Source organism: Euleptes europaea, chromosome 2 (genome assembly GCF_029931775.1).
Source record: "Euleptes europaea isolate rEulEur1 chromosome 2, rEulEur1.hap1, whole genome shotgun sequence".
NCBI lineage: Eukaryota > Metazoa > Chordata > Lepidosauria > Squamata > Sphaerodactylidae > Euleptes > Euleptes europaea.
Window position 1 is genome coordinate 101,385,384 of NC_079313.1, and position 26,794 is coordinate 101,412,177.

At 45.2% G+C, this 26,794-nt stretch overlaps 1 protein-coding gene and 1 non-coding gene across 2 annotated transcripts in view; both read right to left on the minus strand.

Moving 5' to 3' along the window:
- Positions 1–26,794, minus strand: part of NAV1 (neuron navigator 1) — a 234,224-nt gene that overhangs the window by 13,546 nt on the left and 193,884 nt on the right. Inside the window, exons 6-21 of the mRNA XM_056844035.1 lie at positions 20,208–20,346; positions 19,481–19,778; positions 17,000–17,690; positions 15,629–16,084; positions 15,179–15,220; positions 12,884–13,032; positions 11,122–11,292; positions 10,194–10,246; positions 9,811–9,834; positions 9,643–9,720; positions 8,463–8,546; positions 7,655–7,766; positions 6,560–6,681; positions 1,737–1,933; positions 721–883; positions 5–179 (exon numbers count right to left, since the gene is read on the minus strand). Of these exons, the coding sequence (XP_056700013.1) occupies positions 5–179; positions 721–883; positions 1,737–1,933; positions 6,560–6,681; positions 7,655–7,766; positions 8,463–8,546; positions 9,643–9,720; positions 9,811–9,834; positions 10,194–10,246; positions 11,122–11,292; positions 12,884–13,032; positions 15,179–15,220; positions 15,629–16,084; positions 17,000–17,690; positions 19,481–19,778; positions 20,208–20,346 (2,954 nt within the window). The remainder of the gene's footprint in view (positions 1–4; positions 180–720; positions 884–1,736; positions 1,934–6,559; positions 6,682–7,654; positions 7,767–8,462; positions 8,547–9,642; positions 9,721–9,810; positions 9,835–10,193; positions 10,247–11,121; positions 11,293–12,883; positions 13,033–15,178; positions 15,221–15,628; positions 16,085–16,999; positions 17,691–19,480; positions 19,779–20,207; positions 20,347–26,794) is intronic.
- On the minus strand, positions 9,373–9,444 carry TRNAA-CGC (transfer RNA alanine (anticodon CGC)). Its single transcript has one exon. It is a non-coding gene; the product is annotated as a tRNA-Ala (tRNA).

The window sequence follows — 26,794 nt, forward strand, 5'->3', positions numbered from 1 at the left end:
ATACCTGTATCAGCCAGGCTGGGACTGAAAGGATGAGCAAGCTGGAGCCCCAGAGAGCGCCTTGGGGACGAGGAGGCAGATGAGCCCAAGACATGGCTCGGGATGGAGCTTGGCACAGAGGAGGGCCCCGGAGCCACCTTCAACCGGTCATTCTCCGCTTTCAGCAGATCCACCTCCAGCTGTAGAGAAAGCACAGAGAAATGGAACATGCAAGCACTTAGCGTGGCAGCCAAGACCTAAGAGGCTGAGTCTTTTCTGAAAATGGAACATTACAAAGCATCTTGCACAATCCACACCCAATCCCAGGCTGCCTTTCCTACAGTGATTTCAGGAGTGAGGCAGTTCTTGTTTTTTAATGCTTGGTTCTGAGCACTAAGACAGCCAAAACTACAGAAAAGGAAGCAGAGGTATTTTCTGGACCAAGGTCCCTGATCTCAAAATATGGACTAAAGAAAGCAAGAATCCACAGTCTTCATCCTGTCATCTTTTCCAACACTGCGAGGGGTCATTTGCCACCATGGCTTTTTTACACTGCCACATAGGCTTAGAAGGTTGTGACTCATCAGAGCAAGAAAGTGAGAGGAGCACATCAGATGCTCCATGAAGAGTTCTGCAAAGCTCAAAAGCTCATTCTTTCTTGCCTGCAAACATTCGCATAGCCTAACTGGTCTCTTTATCTGCCGCAGGCACAGCACTAACCTTGCAGTGTGCAGGACCCACCTGCATGTTGTGCATCGTTTCACGCAGCTGATCCAGCTGGTGGGCAGAATTTAGAGCTTCCAGACGGATGTCGGTCAATTTCATTTCCTTCTCCCAGAGCTCTGAGCGCAGTTCTGAGACCTCCTTTTTCTCGGGTTCCTCCTCTTCATTCGTCTGGAACATCCTGCCAAGGGATCGGCCATAATTAGAAATGGGTACAGGAATGCCGGCCTAAATTTATTTCTTCGTGGACCAAAATGGAAAGTCAAGGTATAAACTGGAAATCGGTGGATTTGGCTCCAAATCTCTCAGCCATAAACCTTCCCACAGTGTGGTGGCCTTGTGCTGGCATCTGAAATCCATCCATATATTACTATAAAATGTGTTTGTTCAACTACCTGGTCAGTCTTTTCCCCTGAACCACCTCTTAACAATTGTATCATCCCAGGTGACACAGGAGGTTGGATCCAGAAAGCTTTTTGCTTGGTCTTGCGCTTACTATAGTCTCCATACCTACATGGCTTTTCTCTACACACGTCCCATGATCACTAGCAAAGTCTTTTTTCTGCTCAAAGGGGACCCTCTCCTCCCTTTTTCACCAGCAGAAAAACTGGCTGGGATCAAACCAAATATTTGTACCCAAGATGACTCACTGAACTAGATCCCACATTTAACAGGTAGGAGGGAAAAGGACCTTACTGCATCTAAACTGGGACTGCAGCTGAATTGAAAAATACAACAGATCTAATAGAGACAACCTCACTGTGTCACAATTTATTACTGTTGTTATTATTACGTTTATGACCCCTTTTACTTCATACTCTGTTAATAATGTCAGGTGGTTCCCTATCAGTACTTTAAAGATGAGAGCCCATTTCAAACCCATCCACTTGCAGCCACCCTGGCTCTGGTGATGGATGGGGTGGGTGGGATGTAAGGCAGGACTATCCCTAGCAGATGATGACCTGCCATGTCTCAGCCTGCCCGGTGAGTTATCTCTATCTTTGTTCCGCAGAGAGTAGGAGGGCTGGACTCACTCAGTGGTATCAATGCCAACAGAAGAAGAGTTGGAGGATTTGATGGAGGGAGAGGCGGTTTCTGTGGATCCGTGCTGCAGCTTAGGGGATGATGGTGCTGAAGAGTCAGGGGTGGCAATCTCCTCTATGTCAGAGTAAGAAGAGGCAGATTTGGGGCCCTTCTTGATGCTGAAAGCCTTGTTGAAGGAGCTCCTCAACTGAAGGGGAAAATGGGAGATGCAGAAAAAGGTTGAAAAGCCTCTCCGACATTCATTCCAAGAAAACAGAGGAAGAGTTAACCATGTCATAGAGGGCATCTGTACCTTCTAAATCTCATTACATTGCATGCCTGTAACCAGTTTGTACTAAGTTTATTTGAATACCCAGCAGACCAGATGCTCTTCTGACCTGCTTTTCACTCCCATCCCTCCAGTTGGACCAACAAGCACCTCTCATGCTAGCACTCTTCCAGCACCACAGAAGCACCCATTTCAATCTTTAACTCTGGTTTAATTGATCCTGTGCGCCATACTCTCAGTCTTCAATGCACATATGAGTCACCATTCCACTAGTACGCATGCACTGACAGAGGTGGGAAAAGTCCACCTCTGGGGCACTTTTAAAGCAATCTGAATGCAAGCATGTGAAGGTGATCAAAGTGTTAAGGGACTTAAGCGTATCTTAATTATGCTCCCCAAGAAAACAAGCAGTGTATCATCTAGAGTGCTCAGCGTAAGGAATCAGCAGCAATACTAGTTTTTTGGTTCTTGTAGGTTATCCGGGCTGTGTAACCGTGGTCTTGGTATTTTCTTTCCTGACGTTTCGCCAGCAACTGTGGCAGGCATCTTCAGAGGAGTAACACTGAAGGACAGTGTCTCTCAGTGTCAAGTGTGTAGGAAGAGTAATATATAGTCAGAAAGGGGTTGGGTTGAGCTGAATCATTGTCCTGCAAAAAGTATCAAAGGTAATGTGCTAATCATTGTCCTGTAAAAACAAAATACTAGTTTTGTTTTCAAGCATGCCAATTTCTACAGCTTGGGCACTGAGATTCCAGGGAGTAAATTGTCAAATACAAAAACCAGTCCCAAGAGGAATGTGGAACACCTCAGGGGCCAAGGCAGCCCCTAGCAAGCAAGGTGATGGCATTACATTACTCTGTCCTGAGGAAAACCAGTCAGTTGTCTCAGGGCTGGTGACCATAAATCTGGGAAGAACTTTTCAATACTAATAATATGGGAATATACACTGAACATAAACAACCAAGCACAATCTGTGGTTTCAAAGAGGATGGGGATAAGTGATCGGTGGCAGTTTGGGGAAGAAACAAATGTGTATCAGATTTCATCACACTTTGAGTGTGAATTGTAAGAGCTCCTCCTCTATTTGCTGTGGGAGGAAGAAAAGGCAGCTTAATGCCCTGAGACTGGGGCGTATCCAAAAATACAAGATAGCTCTTTAATTATGAATGCTAACAAACCACTGACCAGCTGAGTCCATACATTACAGTGTTGCCTCAGCTATGCACAGAAGATGAAAAAGGGGTATTACAACCTTATGTTCTTCTGAACTTTTTAGAAGATGAAGGGAGCGGTGTCAGGTCTTTTAGAACTGGATAGCTGTCATTTAGCTACACCAATCACCACTATTTCTTGATGCAAATAAGATATTTCAGGAGTAAGCGAGTCCCATGGTGAAAAAGGCAAACTCTCTCTTTTCCCCACAGCCACGGCAATGCCCAGGAAGTGCACTTGGGGAAAAAAAATCTGGTATGCCACAAAATCTCACAAGCTGTTTGTGTGTGACAGACTTGAATCTATGCTTTTGGGAGCTTTATTGAACTCTGGGCAGTGGCAGATGGTGATGAGAGAAGGGAGAGCATCCCAGATCCTTCCATCTCTACCCAGGGCACAAGGAATACTAAGGGGGCGTACAGAAGCTGTGTTGCATTTAGAAGTTTTATCACAGGTTCCAGGCATCAGCTGGAGTAACTAAGAAAAGTGTATGACTGATAGCTGTGTGTGGGGTTGTCATATACAGTTCTATGAGAATATGCCTTCTCCAATGTTAGAGGCTCGTCAAGGAATCTACCAGGTCCACATATGCAGCTGCCATCCCACTGATTCATACAAATTTTAATGTTTGCTATAGCAGAATATATTCTCTGCTGAGGATGGATGGGCCCTGAGTACTGGCCGATTCTTCCAACTATAGCCAGCAGCTTTCCTGTCCTGTTGGGAGTTCTGCAACACGAGGAATCAGCATGTGACTGAATCAACCTTGGTTACAATCAGTCTGTTCCACTCATACATCCAGAGAGATCAACAGTGCCACCCTAAGCTGTTACGTAACCATTGCTTTAGTGGACTTAGAAGGGTTTAACTCTGCTTAGGACTGCACTGTGTATCTCTTGGGGACCCCATATATTGTACAGGCTTGCCTCCATGGAACACATATCAGGCAGGGATTCTCAGGCTTGCTGAGAGTTCTGAGTGGATTATTCATCTTGTACTTGAAGGCTTGGCTGCTGAGATACTGGAGAGGAGCTCTTCCTCTCCTACTATGTAATGGCTCAATCCAACATCACAAAAAGGGATTAAGTCTAACATGGTTATATGCTTTGCTCTTGAGGGGAATAATTAACGTGTGATCTCAATCATGCTCAGGTGGAGCATGCAACATGCATACGCGCACGCACACATACACACACGCATATGCACACTGACATAAAAAAGGCATAATTCCATACATGTATCGAGACAGTAGCAGGGAAGAATTGCCACTGTGATAAGTAGAGGCACTATTGGAATGAAGGGGAGGGGGGAATGCTGTCTCTCCCCCTCCCCCACATGCCAATTTGGGAGAACACAAGAGGCCAGGGGACTGGAGCTGTGTTAGTGATATGCCTTTGCATTTTACTCCATTTGCCAAGGTCTGTGTTGTACTTGTAGGGGGAAGCCAGTCTTCTTCCCTTTCCTGCAATCTGGCCTGCAGTACTCTGGGGCAGCATCAAACCCTTGCCAGAAATTCCAAGCCCAGTCAGGATCTTGCTGATGGCAGTGAAGAAGGATAATAACCCATTAAAGCAGGCACCCACCAGACTTGTCATCTCATGTCCTTGGCTACGACATGGCACCAAGGTGGGGGCATTCTGTACTTCATTGAATCTCACTATTTGGGTCATTTAAGGGGAGACCATTCTAGACAGATATGAGAACCAAGAGATCTAATCAAAGCTTAGCCAGCTTCCAGAGGGTGGATTAATGGCCCTCACAAGGGCTGCATTATAGCACAGATCTTTCACTCAAGACAAATGTCTAAATACAGATGCTTCCCTTAAGAGAGGCAAAGATAAACTTGCCCAGCTCGGGAAATACATTATAATTCCCTGCCCTGGAAAAGGGGTACATTATCAATACTCTCATCTCATGATAGACTTCCTCCTCCCTTGACAATTACTGTGTGTGTGAGAGAGGGCAAGATGTTAGGCCTGCAGTTACCAAACTCATTTTGAAGGAATACTTTGGGAAAACACAATGATGCTTTGCGGCAAAACTTTCCACCTCTGCTTCTGCTGCACAGGCCAGAAAGCCTCACCAGTAACTTGCAGCAGAGGAAGGTATTTACGCCCCATTGTGAAAAATGTTTCCATTTGAGTAGTGGTGCAAAAAAACCCATGCTTGGAGCCCCTTTTTTCCTTGGACTTTGCACACCTTAAGGAGAGCTGCAGCAGCTCAAAGGGTGGGTGCAAAGCCACGTTAACAACAGACGTGAAACATTCCCTCCCTGGCACCAGTGCAATGGCCCCTTGCTGAGCGGTTTGGCAGAGCAGGTTTAAGAGCAAATGGGATGGTTAGTTTCACGAGTGCTGTGCTGTCCCAACACAATGGAGTGACCAGGAGCCAAACACAAGGAAAAGGCTGGTGAAGAGGGGAACAGGGAAATTCCAAGCTTACCTCATACACCTGGAAAAAAAAGGGTTGGGATCAGCATTGAAGGAAGAAAGGGGGGAAGAAAAAAAATACAGCAAGACTTAATCATGCGTTCAGCTCAGATCCCTGCCTGGAACAAGCTGGGGAGCTCAAGGCAGCAGGTCAAAACTGGGGCAGCCTCCTGTTCCTTCCTCCCTAAGGGGACGGGCATGCCTGCTGTGCTGGGAGACAGGCATGGGTCTCCCTTTCTGAGCAATGGGGAAAGGCAGGGTTACGCAAGGTCAGCGTATAGGAAAATCAGGGGCAAGTCTGCCGGGTAAGAAACATCTTGCCATGGCCAAAGAGCTGCGTTGCAACAATTGTTGTTGAAGTCCCAAGTCTCTGTTATAATGATTTCATAGGCATGTTAAGATTTTCTCAACATATCTCATGTAAAAATACTCTTTCCAAGGATACCTTTTAAAAACTGTAAAAATTTCCTGCTCTCCTTCCTGACTCAAAACAGGCAGCAGGAATGAAACGTGTTGGAAATGTTTTAAGCACATAAAGATGTTTTAAAAAATAATAAACACCTGGAGTTTTTATCAATTCCTGCATCCTTAGTCAGGTGAACATCCCTGTTTTATCCTACGTCTGGGCTGGTGCCCTGATTAAGGTGAGGAGGCCTGGGGGATGGATGGCAATCACTGAATCCTGGATCTAGCCTAGGAACTGGTATAGATTCTCATCCAGAACAAAGCAGATGCAAACTAGGCTCTTGGCAAAGGAATCTGGTGTAGGTAGTCACCAGGACTGGCCAGTCTCCCAGAGCCTCCTACGTGCAACTGCACTAGTCACCAGACACACAACAGGGCTCCATCCTCAGGCAGAGCCCACGGCTACTTTTCTCTGACTTCCCCTCCATCCTTTACCTACCCAGCTTTTCTTCTTCTTCTTCTTGGCATCTGCATCCTTGCCACTGCCAATGCTAGAATGGCTGGTGATGCTGTTCAGGCTGGAGATGCTGTCTGATGAGTTCTGCCTCTTGATCCGCAGTTCTGGGGAGACAGAGAAGGGAGGGCTCTCTTAGAATCTACAGGCACAACCTAAGGTGGTCTTGCAGATGATCAGTTCCCAGCTCTATACCGACCGCCCCCAGCACGGCTTGCACACTCCTTCCCTCAGCCACAGAGAGCCTCGTTTTCTTTTCTCCCATCCATTCAGTATAACCCACGGAAAAGCTATAATTCTGCCTGAAAAGAATTTCATTGCATTCATTCACAAATCAAAGTCAGGAAGGGTTGTAGAAGTTGACAGAAACAGGGAAGGGGAGGCACAAGGGTAAAATAAAAGTAGAGGGACAGTCTGAGGAACCACGGACAAAGATAGCAAGCTGTGACCGCATTCAAAATTAATACAGAGTTGGTCAATCTTTTGCCGTGGATGGGACAGGTTCATTCAGCTGTGTCAATAAATAACCAGTGGTTAATTCTTCTCATTCACACACCCTTTCCCCATTCTCTTTGGGGTGGAAACCCTCTCCATGTAGTACCAGAACATGGGGTACGGGGAGCTGTAATGGTTAGCAGTCCTATCCACTGTACTGTATTTCCACAGCACGACACTAACAAGGATGTTCTAAATCTCCTTTCTGTCTTTAGAACTAAAGGCTCCAATTTTAGAAGGAAGATGGAGAAAGCCTTCACTGTGGCATTATAGCGAATGAGCATGAGATTTTCTCCATTTCCCTCCCATTCCTAGAGCTGTGAGTCTGGGAAGAACAAGCAAGCTAGATGTTTAGTGCAGATCTGTGTAAGACTGCACATGTTGTTGCCTCCCTTTGAGCCTTAAAAGGCCAGTAGAAAATTTCATTGCAGCTGGTTGCAATTAAAGTGAGTTCCATCTCAGCATTATGCAGAAAACAATCCCTAAATTCTTTCTCCATATCCCTAAACGGGCCGGAATCTCTGGTTCAGTGGCCTTCAGCCACCATTTTGGTCCACAGTGGTGAAACGCCTTAAAGCCCTTCACCTTTGGGCGTGATATCAGTTCCATTCAGGGCCCCCTGGATAACTGCGTGGGCTTCCGAGTTCTTCTTCTTCAAGAAATCAATGGTCTCTCGCAGGTCCACCAGCTCAGTGTCCTGGAAGGTGAAAGGGAAGTGAGGAATACCTTAGGTTTTATTGTCTAGCTGTAAACATATCTCATGGCAATGAAATAAGAGCAGGTAAATTTAGCACTTTGGGTACACAGAGGAAGCATTCACGTTTCCCCATTAGTAAATTCCAATACAACCACAAAGGCACTTAAGAAGGAAAGTCTGAATCTTTTCAGAGATCAATAATTAAACATATAATAAGAGAATATCCACCAGATGCGACATTTTTGCAGTGGTCTTATTTATTGCATTTATATCCTGTGATTCCGGTTGCATTACACATAAATATATATATAAAAACACTTGTTTTTAATGAATAAAGACGATGCATTCTTCTCCCTCTGCTCACACTTCCTGTTTTGGAGGCAATATAAATCAGCTGGCTAGAGCAGCCACATTGCAAGGCGCTCTGAAGAAGTAGCTTTTACACAACTAACAAGGAGAGTCAGTGTTATGCAGGGAAATGTTCCTGCGTTTTCAACAGAATTTGGAAGACAAGGATCACTCAGCCATATGCAGAAGCATAACAGATGGCAGATTCCCCTCCCTGCTTCCCTTAGAGCTCAGAGTCCTAACGGGAAGTCATTCACTCTGCCACTGTCAGAAACTTAGCTTGTCCCTGTGTGGCATGACCTTAAAGGGAAGGGGCCAGGGCTCCCAGCGCTGCTTCTCCTCCCTTACCTTTTCTTCTGCGGTTTCTGCAAGTTGCCGGAGGCGGGATGTCATGTTCACCAAGCTCTGTTCAAAGGCTGCTACTAAGTTAGCCTGGAAAGAGAAAAGGAAACTCATATCCCACCACCTGCAAGTACTATATGATGCTGAACTTGGAACCGATAAAAAATTACTGCCCATTGGCAGAAGTATTTGGTAAGAAACCAATGACTAGAAGCCTCTAAAACTCCAGGCTGCTTCCCCTTTACCCCATTGTCCCAACTTAATCTAATGTTTCTTCCCCACCCCGTATATGGTTTTAGGAGAGGTCAGAAATGCTTTGTTCTATTCCCCTTCAAATGTTGGACTTGTGCCTCTAGCCTCAGATATTTAGATATGTCAGCAGGCCACATGCTCACAACTGTGTGCAAAGATTTCTGCCTCGTGTCCTATGGAACAGATGTTTGGTGCTGAGTTTGGTGCTGGAACAAAAACATCCCCATCTCCAAAAATGTTAGGAAAAGCTGCACTAGCAAAAGAATGAATAGCCGCTAGAGGGTGCTCCTGCTCCAAGTGGAATATGGAAAAGTTGGTCATTCATTGCTCAATTGTGTATAGCAATTCTCTGCGATTTTGCAGCTGGACAGTTAAGGGCAGATCAGAACTCTGGATTATATGGCTAACACGGCTATACAGCACACAGACTCTGGCTTCATGGTGCTGTGTCAGAATATTGGCGTCTGTGTGTCAGGGAATAAATATCTGGTGATCTGAGTTCCAGAATGCAAGCTTGCAAACTGGAGGAATACACATGAAGCTGCCTTATACTGAATCAGACACTGGGTCCATCGAAGTCAGTATTGTCTACTCAGACTGGCAGCGGTCTCTCCAGGTCTCAGCCAACGGGCTTTCATATCACCTACTGTCTGGTCCTTTTAACTGGAGATGCCAGGGATCAAACCTGGGACCTTCTGCATGCGAAGCAGAAGCTCTTCCACTGAGCCACAGCCCCTCCCCAAATAATATCTGACAAACAAACTCTCTTGCCATGGCACTTATCACAGTTTCATTCTACACTTGTCTTGGCCTTCCACTCTTTCTAATTTCTAATGAATGCAAAACAACCATTGGTATGGAATGTGACCTCTCTTTGAACTCTGCTGGAGCAAGGAAGCCTTTTTGTCAGCACCTATGAAACAGGCTGACTCACGTTGGCGGAGAGCTGGGTCGTCAGTGTGGCCACCTTCTCTTGGGATGACTCCAGTTCACGGCGCAGTTTACGGATTTGCTAGAGCAGAAAGAGAGAATGGAGAATAAGGGAGCGGCAACGGTCAAGAGCAGCACGGCAGCGGGTAAGAAAGAGAGGATCTTACTGTACCTCAGACTGCATCCTCTCCTCAGCCTGGCAGGACGTGATGGGGCAGAGGAGAGACAGAGAGGCAGGCGGTTAGGGTGTAAGAAGCAGAGTTGGCACAAGTGAGCAAAGGCGACACAGACAAACTGCCATGCACAGAACCCAGCCCGTGCATTGCAACCGTCCCAAACTCCACATTCTCCTCCTCATGGCCACACTTTGCAACACACTAGAAAGGACCCCCAGCTTTGAGAGAAGCATGTCACAACCAAGCCATGCATTTTGCTCATGCCATCCCACTTGAAAAGACTGCAGGAGAAGATAACCCTGGGAAAGCTTGCAAAGAATATAGCACAAAGAAAGCCAAGGGTGGGAGGACAATGACTGATGAAGGGAATACAGCTTACTGAGGAGTAAGTGGAGGAAGCACTGGACGCCAGGGACAGCACGGATCCATGAACTGCAATAGACAGAGAGAGACACACGTCACGGGGCATCCCCTGGCCATGGAAGGGAGAGCAACTGGTCACAAAGAGGCCTGGGAACATCAGTGCACATGGGGGTTGGGGGTGGGGAAACCCAGAGGTCAGGTGAGTGCTAAGGGGTGGGATGACAACACCAAGGGCATCCTGGGATTAATGCCGTGCTCTCTGAATGGCTAAAGCTGGGAATCTGAAAAGCAATAGAACATTCAGTCCTACAAAAAGCTGGTGAGGTGTCTTTTCCTGTCGATGTCAACAGCGGCACTTTCAGTAAACATACTGGAAGGATCATCTATCCAGATAACCTCAGAGTCAGTGAGAAAAGGTTTCTCTGTCTAGGACAACATCTCTAGGACAATTATAGTATTAGGAAAAGATCCTAATACTATAACTCCTGGAGCCTGCCCTTTTAAAGTCCAGTCCAGTGTGAATGCTTCCTTAGAGTGCTCCAAATAATTTTAATGTGCTATAAGCGTCCAGTGTGAATGTAGCCCCTGTCCTTACAAAAGGAGAACAGGATGGCAACAAAACTGGAAGCTGTCTCTGACCTACAAGATGCTAGCCCTATGAATTGTGTAGGATGCCTGCTTAGACCAGGTGGTAAGTGAACATGAGGGGAAACACAGGTACTGGCTGTAGCATCAGATTTCTGATCTCCAACTCCACTATGTAATTTTGCTGCCTTATGACAAGAAGCCCCATCAGCAAAGTGCTCCAGTCATCAGCCAGGACATCTTGCGCTCTTGAGAAGACGCAATCAGCTGAACTGGTTGCAGCTACATTCCCTCTCCTCCCTCTCTATTACTGCTGAGGAGGAGACTCTCATGCTCTTAGCTGGGTGTGGGATTCTCACCATCATCCACAGGGTCACGGAAGGAGCCCGAACGGATCATGCCTTTGGGCCGGTCTGCCAGGGAGAGGGTGCTACCCATGGGGGAGGCGTTGTATAGCTCAAAGGTAGAGTCGTGGGTAGGGATGCTGTTAGAGCGGGTGATCCTTGGGGTGTTGGTTGCTGTGGGACTCACTGCAGGAGAAGGGAGCAGAGGAGGAGAGGTTTGTCAAAGCAGCTCAAAGCCAGGGATGGAGTCAAGGAAACTGAACATATTACCCATAGGATTCTAGCGCACTACATGTAGGGATGGAATAAACAGGGCTTAAACTGCTAAGCGCACACCACTCTTTGCATAACATCCTCAGCCAGCACTTCTGAAAATGCATCATTTTCACCAATCCACAACTGGTTGTTGGGAACAGTAACAAATGAAGACATCAGCATTCGCCCCTCTTGCACTCCCATGTCAATAGGGCTCCATTGGGCTCACTCTCACAGATGTTCCTGGTTTAGCTGCAGTCCTCTTTACTGCAGGATAAATCAGGAGTAAATTTACTATACGATCAAAAGGTAGCCCTTTAGGACACAGCTCAGGGAAGCTCTGAAGTCTTGTAAATAAGGGAGATATGCAATCCCTGAACTTGTATGGACAAACTTGAGCAACAGGCAGCTCCTGAAAACCTGTTGCTAGCAAATACTAATCTTGCATCCAAAAATTATATGATCCCATGATCAGATATTAAATCCTGGGGATGGGACACTCCCTTCTTTTCCCTCTCACTTGTTACTATTTTTTGCCAATAGATTGCCATATCTGAACATATGAAGGCTGACTTATATCAAGTCAAACCTTTGGTCCATCTAGCTCACAGTGCAACCCTGTGCAGTTATTCCAATCTAAGATCATTAATTCAAATTGGAATAATTCTGAATAGGATTGCATTGTCAGGCTCGTCTGCTCTCACTGGCAGCATCTATCTAGGGTCTCAGGCATCTGCATGTAAAGCAGATGCTCTGCCAGTGAGCCACAGCCCCTCCCCACAAGAGTCAAGGACTGTTTCATCTCTCCATGGCATCCTATGGCTGGAAAATGCCATTTCCAAAATGTGGTTTAGCCATTCCATCAGGAACAGCAAGGGTGATGCACAGTCTCAGTTAAGAACATAAGAAAAGCCATGCTGGATCAGACCAAGGCCCATCAAGTCCAGCAGTCTTTTCACACAATGGCCAACCAGGTGCCACTAGGAAGCCCCCTAACAAGACAACTGCAGCAGTACCATCCTGCCTGTGACCCACAGCGCCTAATATATTTGGCATGCTCCTCTGATCCTGGAGAGAATAGGTATGCATCATGACTAGTATCCTTTTTAACTAATAGCCATGAATATCACTCTCCTCCATGAACATGACCACTCCCCTCTTAAAGCCTTCCAAGTTGGCCGCCATCACCACATCCTGGAGCAAGGAGTTCCACAATTTAACTTTCACTTTCAATTTAACTTTCACTTTCAATTTAACTTTTAACTTTCAATTTCAATCTTTCACTTTATGTTCCACCTCTCCATCTTTATAGGCATCTCCTCTATCATCTCAAAGGGACTTCTTAAGATGCTTCTTTACTTTAGCCTTTGTTGGGTGAGTGCTATTTAAAAGGAACCATTTAAAGGACTGGACGGCAGTAAATAAAAATGGGTAATGGCTAGAATTGTAAAATTATACTGAATTTAGGACATCTGCCTCAAGAGCTTCCTTTTGAAGGCAAAGAGAAGGAAAGGGTACTAACCAATATTGGTGAGCGGTGCCTTCCCAACTAATGACATGGAAATAGGGGGTGGGGAGGGCAGATCAGACTGGTCATCTGATTCCTGCTGCCCTCCAATTGTGTGGGAGTGCCGTCTCTCTTTGGCATCTTCTTGGGACTGGATCTGATACCTGCCAAAACCAAAGAACAGGTGAGGATACGGACAGGCTGTATGCTAAAGGGAGAGAATCATAAAGGTGCTGTGGAGAGCGATGCAGAACCTAACTCCTCCAGTCTGTTCCTCCGACCAGGATGTTGTCACCAGTATCTGACCGTATCACAAGCTTTGACCCAATCAATTTTGCAATTGAAAACTTATACCCATAGGGACTCCAAAGAGGAAAAAGGCAGAGATAGTTGAAGGCATGCATCTGAGTGATTTGGGGGGGGAGAATAACATACTTTGTCCCCCCTGGAATTATCTTGTTTCTTGGTCTCCCCACTCCCACCCTCAAATTCCCTAATTTTACAAATAAGGGGTGTGTTTTTGGTAAGTTTGCACATGTCAGCTGCTATCATAAGGAAATTACTATTGGTCTGGAAGCAATGAAAAGGAAGCAAAGCATGAATAAACTGGAAGAACTGGAGAAAAAGTTTCTCTATCCCTATGCCCTGATTCCCCCCCCCAAAAAAAAAATGGGGGAGAAAACTTTTATAACATACTTTCTCTTTTTAAAATTATGAGTGAAATGCTGTTGACAGTTTTAAAACATTGTTATTCCTCCGAAGCTGCAGGCTGATTTACTTCCCCAGAAAGTTGAAGACATAAGGAGGTTGCTTATGGTATATATGCAAAGCTCACCATCACCTCTGGTAACAGGTGCTACAGGTTTTTGTATTGTTTATGGATAATGCTGGTGTTATGACCAACAGCCTGTTTCTGTCCAGATAATAAAAACTACCTTCCATTACTACAATGTTGATGATAAGTATTCCTAATTCCCCCCCCCATTTGTCCAAGTAAGAAAAACGAAGGTATGAGACCATTACTTGAGGTGCTGCTTGCGGTTCCATCTCTAGCACTAGACATATGTGTAGCTGTTCTTAAATTAAACTACCACTTTTTTGCTGGCCATTGGCCGTAACAAATAAACAAAACAAACTACCACTTTTACATTTTATAAATATATCAAAATTGTTTTAAATGGCAACCAAGTTAAATTCCAGCACTACTATTATTTAAAATATTTATTAACCACCTTTCTACCTTACAGGAACACAAGGTGGCTTACAACGTAAATAATAATTAAATAATAAACACATAATAAATACTACTAATAAAATACAATAAAATATAAGTGTGTGGTTAAAATAGCAAATTAAGTTTAGATCTGCCATGTAAGCAGGTTAACAAGTTTTAGTTTCCCCCCAAACTTGTGTTTTTTCAGGTGGTGGTGAGGAAACAGCAACATTCTTTCCCTAGTCGCTTCATAATTTCCCCTACAACTTACCATCTGTAACTATTATTATGAAAATACAGAGCCCCTTTCCCAAAGGAAAAAGACAAGCCAAAAAGATAAGTCCATTCATTCGTCCCAGTATGCTGCTACAAAGGCAATGACAGCTGTCAAGTAATTAACAGTCATAGTCCTACAAATTCTGCACATACTTAGCATATAAAACTTCATATTCATAACTGTACCCCTTACATTTTAAAAAAATCTACCGTCGTTAATAGAAACAAAAAAGCAACGTAATTTATACTGAGTGGGTCTCGCAAGGACATTCTGTACTCCACATGAGTAGAAGTGATTTGCCTGCTGTGGCCAGATATGATCAAGCAATACAACCAAGAAGGGAGGGATAGTAATCAGAATCCTAGGCCAATTTGGTTTTGAACACCACAAACATAAACAACCATAGCAAATTGGTTTTCTATGGAATCCTGCCTCTTTAGTGGTGTGGAATCTCTTGTTCCCTGCTTAACTAGGGAATAAACAACATACTCCAAATTATACACAGTGCAGGTTTCTAGCCACGCTGTATTGGCATGACCACAGAGAAAAGTGGGCTTCACTGTGCCAAAGAACAGAATCACAGACTACAATCATAAGAGTTGGAAGGTACCACCAGGATCATCTAGTCCAACCCCCTGCACAATGCAGAAAATTCACAACTACCCCCAGTGACCCCTACTCCATGCCCAGAAAATTGCCAAAAAAAAATAAAAAATAGGACATTCCTGCCCTGCTCCAAATATTTCTCATTTATTCTACTGCAGCCAAAGATGTCAAATTGGTATAAAAAACAAAATAAAGGTACATAGAGAATGATTACCTTAATCCCTTCTTTGGTAATGTATTCCAGTCACAATTAGAACTGCAGGAAGGGAAATGAAGAGCAGCACTTATTAATTATTTCCCAAGGGCCAGGCGTGACTCCAAATGGGAAATAATCTGGTTGTGTGAAGGGCTGGGACTGGAGGGCACACGGGGCTTCGATAAGAGGCCTAGGGTGGCACTTGCCCAATTGATGCCCCTGGAACTTTACCACATCCATAGGTTCAAGAAGAATAAACCAAAAGACTACATTGGAATTTAAGGATTTTCCAAGCAAGGCATAAGCACCCTATATAATTCCACCACCCCAACTATCTTCAAGGTTGCATTGCTTCATTGCCAGGACTGGAAACTGCTTTATGAAAAACACTCTTTCTAAAAGTTCCAGTTCTCTCTAGCTTGGAAAACAGCCCACCATGCAGAAGCTACCCCATTCTCCCTTCTCTACCTGTCCAGGTGGCTGATTCTGGGGCTTCCTGTCCAGGCCATCTCACTAGGCTCTTCTTCAGTGGCGACAGGGGGAGCTGGAGCAGGAGTGGGAGCACTAGTGTTGCCTGTAGAAAATGCACTGTGCAAGCTCATAGGCATCTGCAGTGATTCCATGCTCCTGTGCAGCCCTGAAAGCTTGGGGTACATGCGGGTTTCCTTGGGGATGCTGAAGCCACCCATGAGCTCCAGGCCCTGGGAAAAGCTGGCAGAGTTTATGTTCAGGACGGGCGCAGGGCTTGGTGTGAAGCATGATGTGAGGTGGGTACCCATGCCCACTGCAGTGGGATGAGGCTCCTGCAGTTTCCCACCATGCATCTGGTGGAGCTCGCTTGAGGAAGGAAGATCCAGACTGTTGGAGTTCACCTTGTCCAGGTTGGCCAAAGAAGGGGCTTTTACGTAGCTTTTGGAAGCTGACCTACAAGAGAGCAGCCCAATGTTAGGATTACAGGAGCAGCATAGAGAAATAGGCATTTGCATGGCTGTAACTACACTACAAAAGAACTATTAAGGTCTACGCAATCTGGAGAATAAGTGTTTTTAAAATAAAAAATATACATATTTCAAGCCAGTTCAGTAACAATCATTAAAAATCCTAGAGTACAGAATTCTAGCCATGTACATACTTTCTCTTCCTATGTTGGCTAGTAAACCTCTGAATCCCAAGGAACTCTTCTATAGAAGTCACACCAGCATTGGAAAGGGGGGGCACAGGGTGAAAGAAGCCTGTTAGACTCCATATCAGCAGCTATCCGTCCTCCTGCATCTACACATGTAAAATTTGCCATCCTGCAAATAGGGCAGTCATACCACACAGGACCAGAATGGGGATTCCTCCAATCATGGCTAGAAATCTTTCTGTCCTAGAGACCCCTCATTGCCTAAAGTCATTCCTATGCAGTCAGAAATGGAGGGCAGCGACACAGCAAAGCTTTGTTGTCACTGCCCTCTTCATGTTAGAAGTTCAACCACTGAAGCTTTTAAGAATTAACCTAAGGATGCTTATTTTATAAAGGGTTATAATAGCAGTATGCAGACATGGGCTCTGGGGAGAAAGGAGTTGTGGCTTTGAATATTCACAATCTATTCCCCTCCTCAACATTCTCTCCCACCTTGGAACCTAAAATATAGATGAATCCTGGCAATGAGAAAACAATGATACCCACCTTTTAAAATTACACATTAATTATAACCTTGCAATATGCAACGGTGAAGTCTTCTGATCTCAGTAAAAGAAGCTCAGAGCTCTAGCAGAATACAGGCAGGCAATTCTATTCTAACACAGAAAGCACACAAACCAGGGAGATGCTGGGAGTTGTGCACTGTTTCCTACCTGAGTGGTGTTGGTGGCAGCTCAGCCGCCTTGGCAGGGGTCTGGTGGCCACTTTGAGCCTTGGGGGTGCTTTCAGGGGAGCCAATACTCTTGAGCGAGACACAGTCCGAGTCCAGAGCTACCGCCTTGGCCTTGGCTTTCTCCTTCTCTCTGTCTGTCTGATTCACTGGCACTGGTGTGCTCCGGCCTGTGCCAATTTTTGAGGGCTCCTTGAGCCGCGACACAGAAATGCCCCCTTTGGTGCTGAGGAGGCTGGGGTCAATGCTGCTGCTGACAGGTCGTGGGCCGCTGCGTCCCCCAGTCACACTCATGGAGCTAGACTTGGCAGGGCGAGGCAGGCTTCGGTACTGGATGTTGGTGCGGGCCCCTGGGGCCATGAAGCCAGGTTCCCCAGCATTAGAGACATCCAAACTGGTTTTCCTGCCATTGACAGGCTTGACAGGGATACTGGAGGTCTTCTGAATCTTGCCGAGTGTGGCTGAGCCGCCAGCTTGCATCACTGTGGCCGTCCCGGTTGCAGGCGGTGGCTTCTTGTAGCCAAAGGAACCAGAGGTGGTGGTCCGGGTGAGTCCAGATGGAGGCTTTTTGGCATCTGAAAGCCGATCTCGGCCGGCATCAGAAGATGAGCGTTGCAGGCCTGCATTCTTCACAGACAGCTTGCTCTTGTCTGTTGCTTTTGCTTCAGGTTTACCTGGAAGAGGGGGCAGAGACGCTTAAAGCCAGGAGATAACATTTTCTGAAAGCAGCTTTTTTTAGATAACCAGCAGATCAATCCTAAGCAGAGTTCCACCATTCTAAATCCATTAAAGTCCATGGGCTTAGAAGGGTGTTAACTCTGCTTAGGATGGCACTGCAAAAGTACTTCTTCAGCACTGCCGGTCTTTGTATTGAGCTGTGCCCACTTTGGTCCACAGCAGGTCTGCAGAGCAAGAGAGGACACCACGGGGCCAGTGAAACATCAGGATCCAGATGTCAATGCAAGGCCACCGTGCAAGTGTCATTAGCCTCAACACAAGACAATAAATTGCACTTACTTTTTTCTAGAAATTTTTATTTTGATTTAACTGATTTGGTTTATTTTATAACTGCATTTTGTTTTTATATTACTGGATATTTTTTATTGGACACAGAGTCAACATTTTAAGTAAATAAATGATTTTTAAAAGATGGAACAAAGTGAAATCCCTAACTGGACCAGTCATACATGCCTTTAGACCAGGGGTGAGAAACATACGGCCGGCGAGCTGGATCCAGCTCCCTGAGAGCTCTTATCCGGCCTGTCAGCCAGACAAGGCAGCAACCCAACCCCCCCAGTCCTGATCTGGGCTGGCGAGCCTACTGCGGCCTCATCAGCTGAGGAAGCCACACACCCCCATACACACACACACACTCTCGATCTGGACGGGAGAGCCCACTGTGGCCTTGTCAGCCAACCCCCCAGTTGCGATCTGGGCTGGCAAGCCTGCTGCGGCCTAGCCAGCCAAGGAAGACACCCCTCCCCCCACTCTCAATCTGGGCTGGTTAGGCCTGGCCTGGCCAAGTGACATTATGTCATATCCGGCCTTGTAACAAATGAATTTGACACCCCTGCTTTAGACTTTCATCTGCCAACTAGAAAATGGCATGTTTCTGAACCGTGGTTTTTTTTTAGCTATACAGGAAGAAGAGTCTTCCCTATGCTATACCAGTGTAAGTGTAAAACTCCTCCTTTCTTGACAAGGGGAAAAAGATTTGGCTCAAAAAACTTCCATTTATCACACATAACCTAGAAGACATCACATTGATACGACCCTCTGCTGTGCTAACAGCTCATCCATTTGCCTCCCAATTGCAGCAGGAAGTGAAGGATAGCAGCACTTGTGCAAGAATGTGCAAAGGGTTCAAATTGTTTTGAGCATGTGTGCAAAGGGTTCTGAGTGCGGCACGAATAGGGTAAAGAGACTACATCTAGTACTAGTGAGCTTCACTCACTCAGAACGAAAAGGTGGAGGGAACGGTGGTGCTTCATCTGCCAATAGGCAGCACTAGAGCCACATCTCATCTGGTGGAACAACTGCTGTATTAGTGTCTGGAAGAGTCCTGAGGCTACAACATGACCAAACATTTAGCTCAGGTACTCCAGGATGCAACAGTAACACTCTGGGCTTCCTTAATGGTCTGCAGTTGGTCATATACTACTGGTTAAAGTCTCGGATGAACACATGAACACATGAAGCTGACTTATACTGAATCAGACCCTCGGTCCATCAAAGTCTACTCAGACTGGCAGCGGCTCTCCAGGGTCTCAGGCAGAGGTCTTTCACATCACCTACAGCCTGGTCCTTTTAACTGGAGATGACAGGGATCGAGCCTGGGACCTTCTGATTGCAAAGCAGAGGCTCTTCCACTGAGCCACAGCCTCTCCCCAATGAGAAGTAAACAGACACTGCAGCGAAGGAGATGGCCACAATGCTTCAGTTAGCTTTTTTGTTCCAGCCTCACCTGCCACTTTGAGAGTCTGGGCTGTGTGGGTAATAGGAGAGGTTACGGCCACAGGGGGTGTCTTGCCCTTCTTTAAGGACCCTGGAGGGCCCAAGCTGACTGGCTTTTTCAGATCTCCTCCTTTGCCTGGCGCCTCATCACAGCTTTCAGTGCGCTCCCGTCGCCACTTGGAAGAACTATGCTCCATTTTCAGACTCCCGCTGTCATAATCCATCTTCTTCTGAGCTTTCTCCTCTGGCTCACCGTACCAGTTTAGCCCACTCTCTGCCAGCGAGCGCTTCTCTGAGTCTGTACGCAGCTGCAAGGCAGATACAAGAGGGGACATGGTCAGCTCGGCACCTCAGTCTTTTTCACCCACAATATCCTCCAGCCCTCCCCAGGTTCAACAGAGCTGCAATATACACTAGCTGTACAAAGGAAAGAACAACAACAAAAACACAGTCTTTCAGTTCCTAAAGTGCTGGTCCTAATTGTGTCAAGGGATGGAGAACAGGGCAGGCACTTCTGCGTAACCATGACTGAACTGTGGAATGACTTAGATTTCTATTTCACCTCTTGTGACACAAGCTGAATGTTTGTGCCGAGTGTTCACCTTCTCCCTGAGGAAACTGGCCTGTAATTTGAGGCAGCAACTTCCCTGGACTACATCCAGCTTTTCTTCTCCACTTCCAAATAAGCCTGTAATTGCATAAAAGATGGAGGCTTCTGAGAGTTTAGGTCTACCTACCGCTATGGTGGAGTTCCTGCGGGAAGCTGTGGGGGTGGAAGGCAGGGAGTTGAGTGAGGAGCTGGCATTGAATTCTTCCGAGCTAAGGTTGTCCGAGGCATCGCTGAGGCCGCTGCTGATGGAGCTGCTCTCATCCCAGCTGCAACACACAGGAAAGGCAGCAACTATGAGCAACCCTTAACACAGAGACACAGCTAAGCAACACGGTCAGGCATTTTCATTCCAATCCTTACCAGCCCATCAAGTGGGGGGGGGGGGGAAGCAATAGATTAACAGCTGGAAAAGTTTATGTTATACTTTTTTATCCCACCCTATCCCTTAAACCATATAAACCAATAAAATAAATAAGTAAAATGAAATCGCATCAAGATTAAATCCAATTAAAAACCCAACTGGTGCCACCCCAGCCTAACCTCAGGCATTAAGTGTTTTTTTTTTGTTTTTTTTTAAAAGATGCTTCAGATTTGATGAAAATCTGAGAACACATACTCCAGCTTATTTAAACACAGATTCATTACTCCTTAGCGTTCTTTAATCATGCTTACTCACGCTCACAATCAGGTTAAAAGAGTTACAGAAGGATGGGGTCTTTTGCCCCGTGTTCAATGTAGATTTATGAGAGAAGTGAGATACTTCTTTTAATTCTTTCCCTCAAAACTCAGTCTCAGCTGCTACAACTGGCCACAGAATATATATAGTCAGGCAATTTTACTCAGGATTATATGAACTGATATAAACATCCACTTCCTTGTTAGTTGCTACACTGACTGAAGTTAAATACAGATCAGAAACATGGGGGGGCGGGACCCAATCACTGTCAAACAATATAAGTTTGCAAAACATTCAGATGCAGAGACTGGTTTAACAACTGTGGCGCATCTCTGGAAATATTCAAGTTGGAAGGGAATGTGGCAGCCTGCGAGTGCTGGTCATAAACAGCCAGAATTAAGGGTATCCCAGGAGAAGAAGAAGGAACACAACAAATATGAGGAACTGTTGCCAGTCCTCCCACCTGGGACAATAGCTCTGAACGTCATGAACAGGAAAAAGCTTCTTTCCTGTGTGGAGGGTCTGGGAAGAGCAGGTGTTTGTGGGGAAGGAAGAAGAAACTAAAAAAAAAAAAAAAAAATGGAAAGAAAAAGGCTTCATTCTTCTTCTCTGTCTCTTTGCACTTCAGACTCCAAGAAGCCTAGCACAGACTGATTAAAAACACAGCAAACCCCTATCAGATCAGGCTTCCTTTCAAAGGCACCCATATTTCTCTTCCGAAGGAGTGTGTCTGGTATAAAAGGGACTATAATGCAGCAATGATTACCAGTTTGGGGATTACATAGAATCATAGAGTTGAGAGGGACCATCAGGGTCATCTAGACTAACCCCTTGCACAATGCCGGAAAATCACAAATACCTTCCACCCCCACATCCCTAGTGATCCACTACTCCATGCCCAGAAGATAGCAAAAAAGAATCCTCCAGGATCCCTGGCCAATCTGGCCTAGATGAGAATTGCTTCCTCACCTCAAAATGGATTATCATTGGGATGACAATGCACAAGAGATCAAGCCATGTCTACATTACCATCCACTAACGATTGGGGATCTGGGAGGATATGTAGCTTAGTCTGGACCCTTCTCCAGGCCATACATAGGTTGTTTGTGCTCTATTCTATTTATCTAAAATTTGCCAAGAAAACTCAAGATCTATAAACAAAATAACTTTTATGTCAATTTGCTCTATTTACATAAAGTTAACCAGTTTGCATAGTTTACTCCAGCCTATTTACTAGCAGGTAACTGGATGAATATCTTGCCTGATAACACTTAAATGAAAATGAGTTGGGTTGGTAGAGGTTTTTATAGGCTAGTAAATGTTTTCTACACATCTGTAAGGCTATTTCATTCTGACCCCAACAGCTGAAGTTTTTCAGATTTTGCATATTTTTGGCAGGAACAAATGCAATAGAAACTAAAATGTGTGGTTAAGAGATAGGCAGTACAGAAATAGCAGTTTGCTGTTTGATGGGATGCTATGGAAGGATTTCCTTTTGGAGCTTCTTAGCCTCATGGAAGACTCTAGTCAGCAATTTCTGTGTGTTTCTCTGCAGTTTCCCCTCACCTAATATATATGAATGCCATTCACACCAGGTTTGTCAGAGATTCCTAATGTCTTATGAAATGTCTTCTTCCTCTGTTGCCAATCTTGAATGTGTTATTTGTGGAAAGGAAACATGGCAACCATAGTGCTCAGATGCTTATGTAGCTCACTCAGCACAGGCGATCCTGATAGAACAACCAGGTTTGGGTGTTCAGATTTTGGGATGGGTGGGTCCAGCCTCTTCCTTTTCTCCTCCTCTTTTTTTTGGGGGGAGGGGCTGCTGCTTAGCCTGTGGTCTTCTCACCCAGAGCCCCTTAAAAGGTGTGCAAGCACCGGGTCATTCCTGACCCATGGGGTGATGTCACATCCTGACGTTTCCTAGGCAGACTTTGTTTACGGGATGGTTTGCCAGTGCCTTCCCCAGTCATCTTTCCTTTACCCCCAGCAAGCTGGGTACTCATATGACCGGCTGCAGAAGGATGGAAGGCTGAGTCAACCTTGAGCCAGCTACCTGAAACCAACTTCCGTCAGGATCAAACTCAGGTCGTAAGCAGAGCTTGGACTGCAGTACTGCAGCTTATCTCTCTGCGCCATGGAGCTCCTAGATCCCCTTAGTGAGATCTAAATCCATGGCCCCTGGCAGCCACATGATTGCCTTTCCCCAGTGAACTTTTGGGGTGTTGACAGAAATGCCCTTTGTGAATGTGTAATTTTGTGTTCCCTTATTGCTGTCCCAGTATCTGCATTCATCTTACCCGGGAAAAGGCTGGTGCTTTTGAGTCCCACCCACCCCAAAACCTGAACCTTTGTGGGGAAGAGTTTCTGGGTGTTCTATCAAGATTGCCTGTGCTGAATGAACTGCAGAAGCCTGTGAGAACTGTGGGTGCAGTAGCCGTGTCTCTTTCCTCATGTACATGCCAGGCAAAAAGAGAATACGGTTGTAAGAGGAGACTTGGACCCACATCTGCAGAGTTCCCCGCAGTGTGTACACTCTACTACTACTCCCAACCATGTCAAGGCACTTCTTCCAATGGAGGGTGCTGTACTCACTTCGTTCTCTCCCTTCTTCTGTTCTGTGTACAGGTGGCAGCATCCAGACATCAAGGGTGCATCAACACACACTGGTAGGAAGTTTCCCGTCACTGGGGGTGGGGGTCAGGTTTAGCATGCTGCTCCATGCTTGGTGATTTGCAGTGGGGTTACTATTGACTCTGGTGCAACCGCTATGCTCTCCGCACCTAGGAGAGGGATGTTTAGCACATATATCCCTTCCACTGGGTGAGCTCACAGCACCAGTAATGCACTGGCATCAGGTCTTAGGACTGGCCTGTCCAGCTATCAGCTGCCATATAAATTATGGTCCTTTTTGTTTAAGAAGGGTCTGTGTTTTTAATTAGTCTTTCCATTACAGAACACTGTTTATAAATAGCACCACAATGGCACCAAACCCCATGAAAAATCACTCAGATTAACAGTACACTGACAGGGGCCTGTTGGCATTGCCATCAGAGTAGGGCTGATTTCTACCACATGCAAAGAGTCTTTGATAAAGCTGTCTCATTTGGGAACACGGCCAAACGTAATATTCAGTAACTAAGAATCCCTCCTGATCCAAAACTTGTTCCTTTAAATTTTATTGAACATCTGGTTCTTGAGCTTTTGCAGGACTTGTTTTAAATTTAATTGTGGCAGCGAGGCTCTTATTTGCAAAATATTGGAAGGTATATGTTAGTACAATTAAGTGGAATGAGTTATAAAAAAATGAAACTTGCCACAACTTATTCAAAGGCTAACTGGAAACAAACTATTGATGGATACTTGGTCTCTGGTCTTAAGGTTTACCTTGAATTAGTTTTCATGTATTAATTTTAAATTTGACTGGTTACATTTTTCTTGAAAGAAGTTTACTTTTTTCCTTCAATTTGTTAAAAAGTTAGAACTGATGACGTTATTTGCCTCAATCCAAGTGTGCTTTTATCTTTGTATTTTTATATATTTCAAATGCTTCTTATTAATGCCTTAATAAAAACACTGAAATTAATGCTGGTTTTGTTGCAATTACATGGCATATAACAAACAAAAGAATCCTCAACAACAGGAACAAAAATGAAGCCAAGTAAAGCCAATCACAGTAACATTCAAAATCAAAAAGATTTTTACTTCTATTATGAACATTTATTTTGTTTATACTTAGCTTACCTGTGCTACACCAAAGCCGTTTCCATACATACAGATAACACGACATTAATAACAGATCATTATCAGCGCCGGAGTATTAGAGTATCAGACCACAATCTGGGAAACTCAGGTTAGAATCCTCATTCTGCCATGGAAGCCAGCTGGGTGACCTTGGTACAGTCACTCACCCTCAGTCTAACCTACCTCACAGGGTTGTTGTGAGTACAAAACAGGTCCCCATTAGGGAGATAAGTGGGGCACAAATGAAGCATTAAATAAATAAATGGTTCCTGTCAGTGCCTATAAAATAGAGAGAACAGAGGAGTCACACCATCCACACAAAGTGGGGTTGGCAGGAGCAGGGAGGCTATTCTCGCTATTGTTTGCTCTGATTGGTAAGGAAATTGCTTGCCAACTGAAGCCAAAACAGTAATACATCAAAAGAGCTTTTGTTTTACATTGTTAGCACCAAATGCAGAGAAACAGAGATCACATACAGGTATTTTAAAAGTGCCACGCTTTTTATGGAAGATGGTGATTTGAGTCCCAAAAGTAAGTCCTCTGGCAGGCGTACCAACAAGTATCCTCAATGTCTTGAATTACCATATAAACCGCTGGTAATCAGAGGTCAGTCAAAATGGCACTACCAACTGGCTAACAGTCAGTTAAATACAGCAAAAGCCCAGTAGCACCTTAAAGACAACTTGTATTTCAATATTAGTCTTTAAGACTATGTTGCTATAACAGACTGACACGGCTTTCCATTTGCAATTAGCATTCAGTTGTAGACAAACATGTTGTAGACTAAATGTGATCACTCAGTATTCAGTTTTTAAGCAGGAAGCCAGATGCAAACCCTGTCACAAAGGATAAGGCAGACACCAGGGCTGTGCAACGTGCAATGAGCCCCTAACACTCATACACACACAACACACACAGGCTGCTTTACCTGTCATTGATTCAGGCAATGCTTGTGGCTAACTCGGAGCAAAACTAAAAGGCTGTTTCGATACTTGAAAAAGCAATTGGGGGCAGGACACAAGATCATTGGGCCCCACTCTGTTGCAGGCCTGATCAGGATTGGGTGCTTGTGGCACTTTTTAAATGGCCAAATTCTTGTATAAAATGGGATCAGCGACCACAGGGCAGATCCATGGCCACTGTAACATCTCGTTTGGCCCTTATGGGCAGATCTGTGATGCTTAGATAAAATTTCCACGATAGAGGGTGCTATTAGTAGTAGAAGAACATCCCATAGGAAGATATACTCCTAGCACCAGCCAACAGAATTGGGTGGGGGGAGTGTTTCCCCAGAAAAAGTACTGAAGGAGAAAACTGACAGTCTTTACTGAATGTCTGCACTATGACACTTGTTGTATGCTGTCAGCCAACAACTTGACTGTACAGCACGCAAAGCTCATTAAAGAAAGCCAGATGGGATTACTTTGAGAAGTTTATCATGGAACGGTTATTATCAACCACTAGCACCTACTGTTACAGAGAACGGCTGGTGTTAAGACCTGAGAATCAAAGGGTGTTTGTTCAATGCCAGGTTTCTAGGGTGAGAAAGCTTGCACAGGAATGTGGGCAGAACATCTTGGAGGGCCCGATTACCTCCTCATCTTATCCCTTACACTTCAGTCCACACTAGGCAACTTCCTTCCTTCAAACAAGTGCACACCCATTCTTCCCATTGCTCCTATCCTGGAATAGCACTATTTCCACACTTTCTCACCCCCTACACAAATCCCCCCCCCCAGTGGGCTGCTCACTGCCATTATTTGTATCCAAGTATGGAAACAGAAATAATGCAAGGACAGCTAGGGAATCTGGCAGAATTCGCAACAGAGCTGGAGGGCAAACAAACTATAACAAACAATCCTTCTCCCACGCAGCTCCTTAACTCAACAGTTCCTCCTTATTTAGAAATCAGGTCTTCCTATTAAGAGCCTCATCTCCCTTGAGAACTTTCTGTGGTTCTGCTATCCCCCTGCCCTAAATTATATTCCAGCCCTGTGGCAGTTCCTCTGCCTGCCTAACCCTAATCCTGCCTGAAGGAGCATTTGGCTGTACCTTAACTTCTTTGTTCCTTGCCTCACTAGGATATTCATTTATTCATTCCCTTTCTTCCCAACAAGAACCCAAAGTGGCTTACATTGTTCTATTTTCCCTTTTATCCTCCCAACAACCCTGTGAGGATATGTTAGGCAGAGTGTTTGAGTGACCCAAGGTCACAAGGCAAGCTTTTATGGCAGAGAGGGGGTTCTGAACTTGGATCTCCCGGATTCTACTTCACAGGACTGTTACAGGTGATG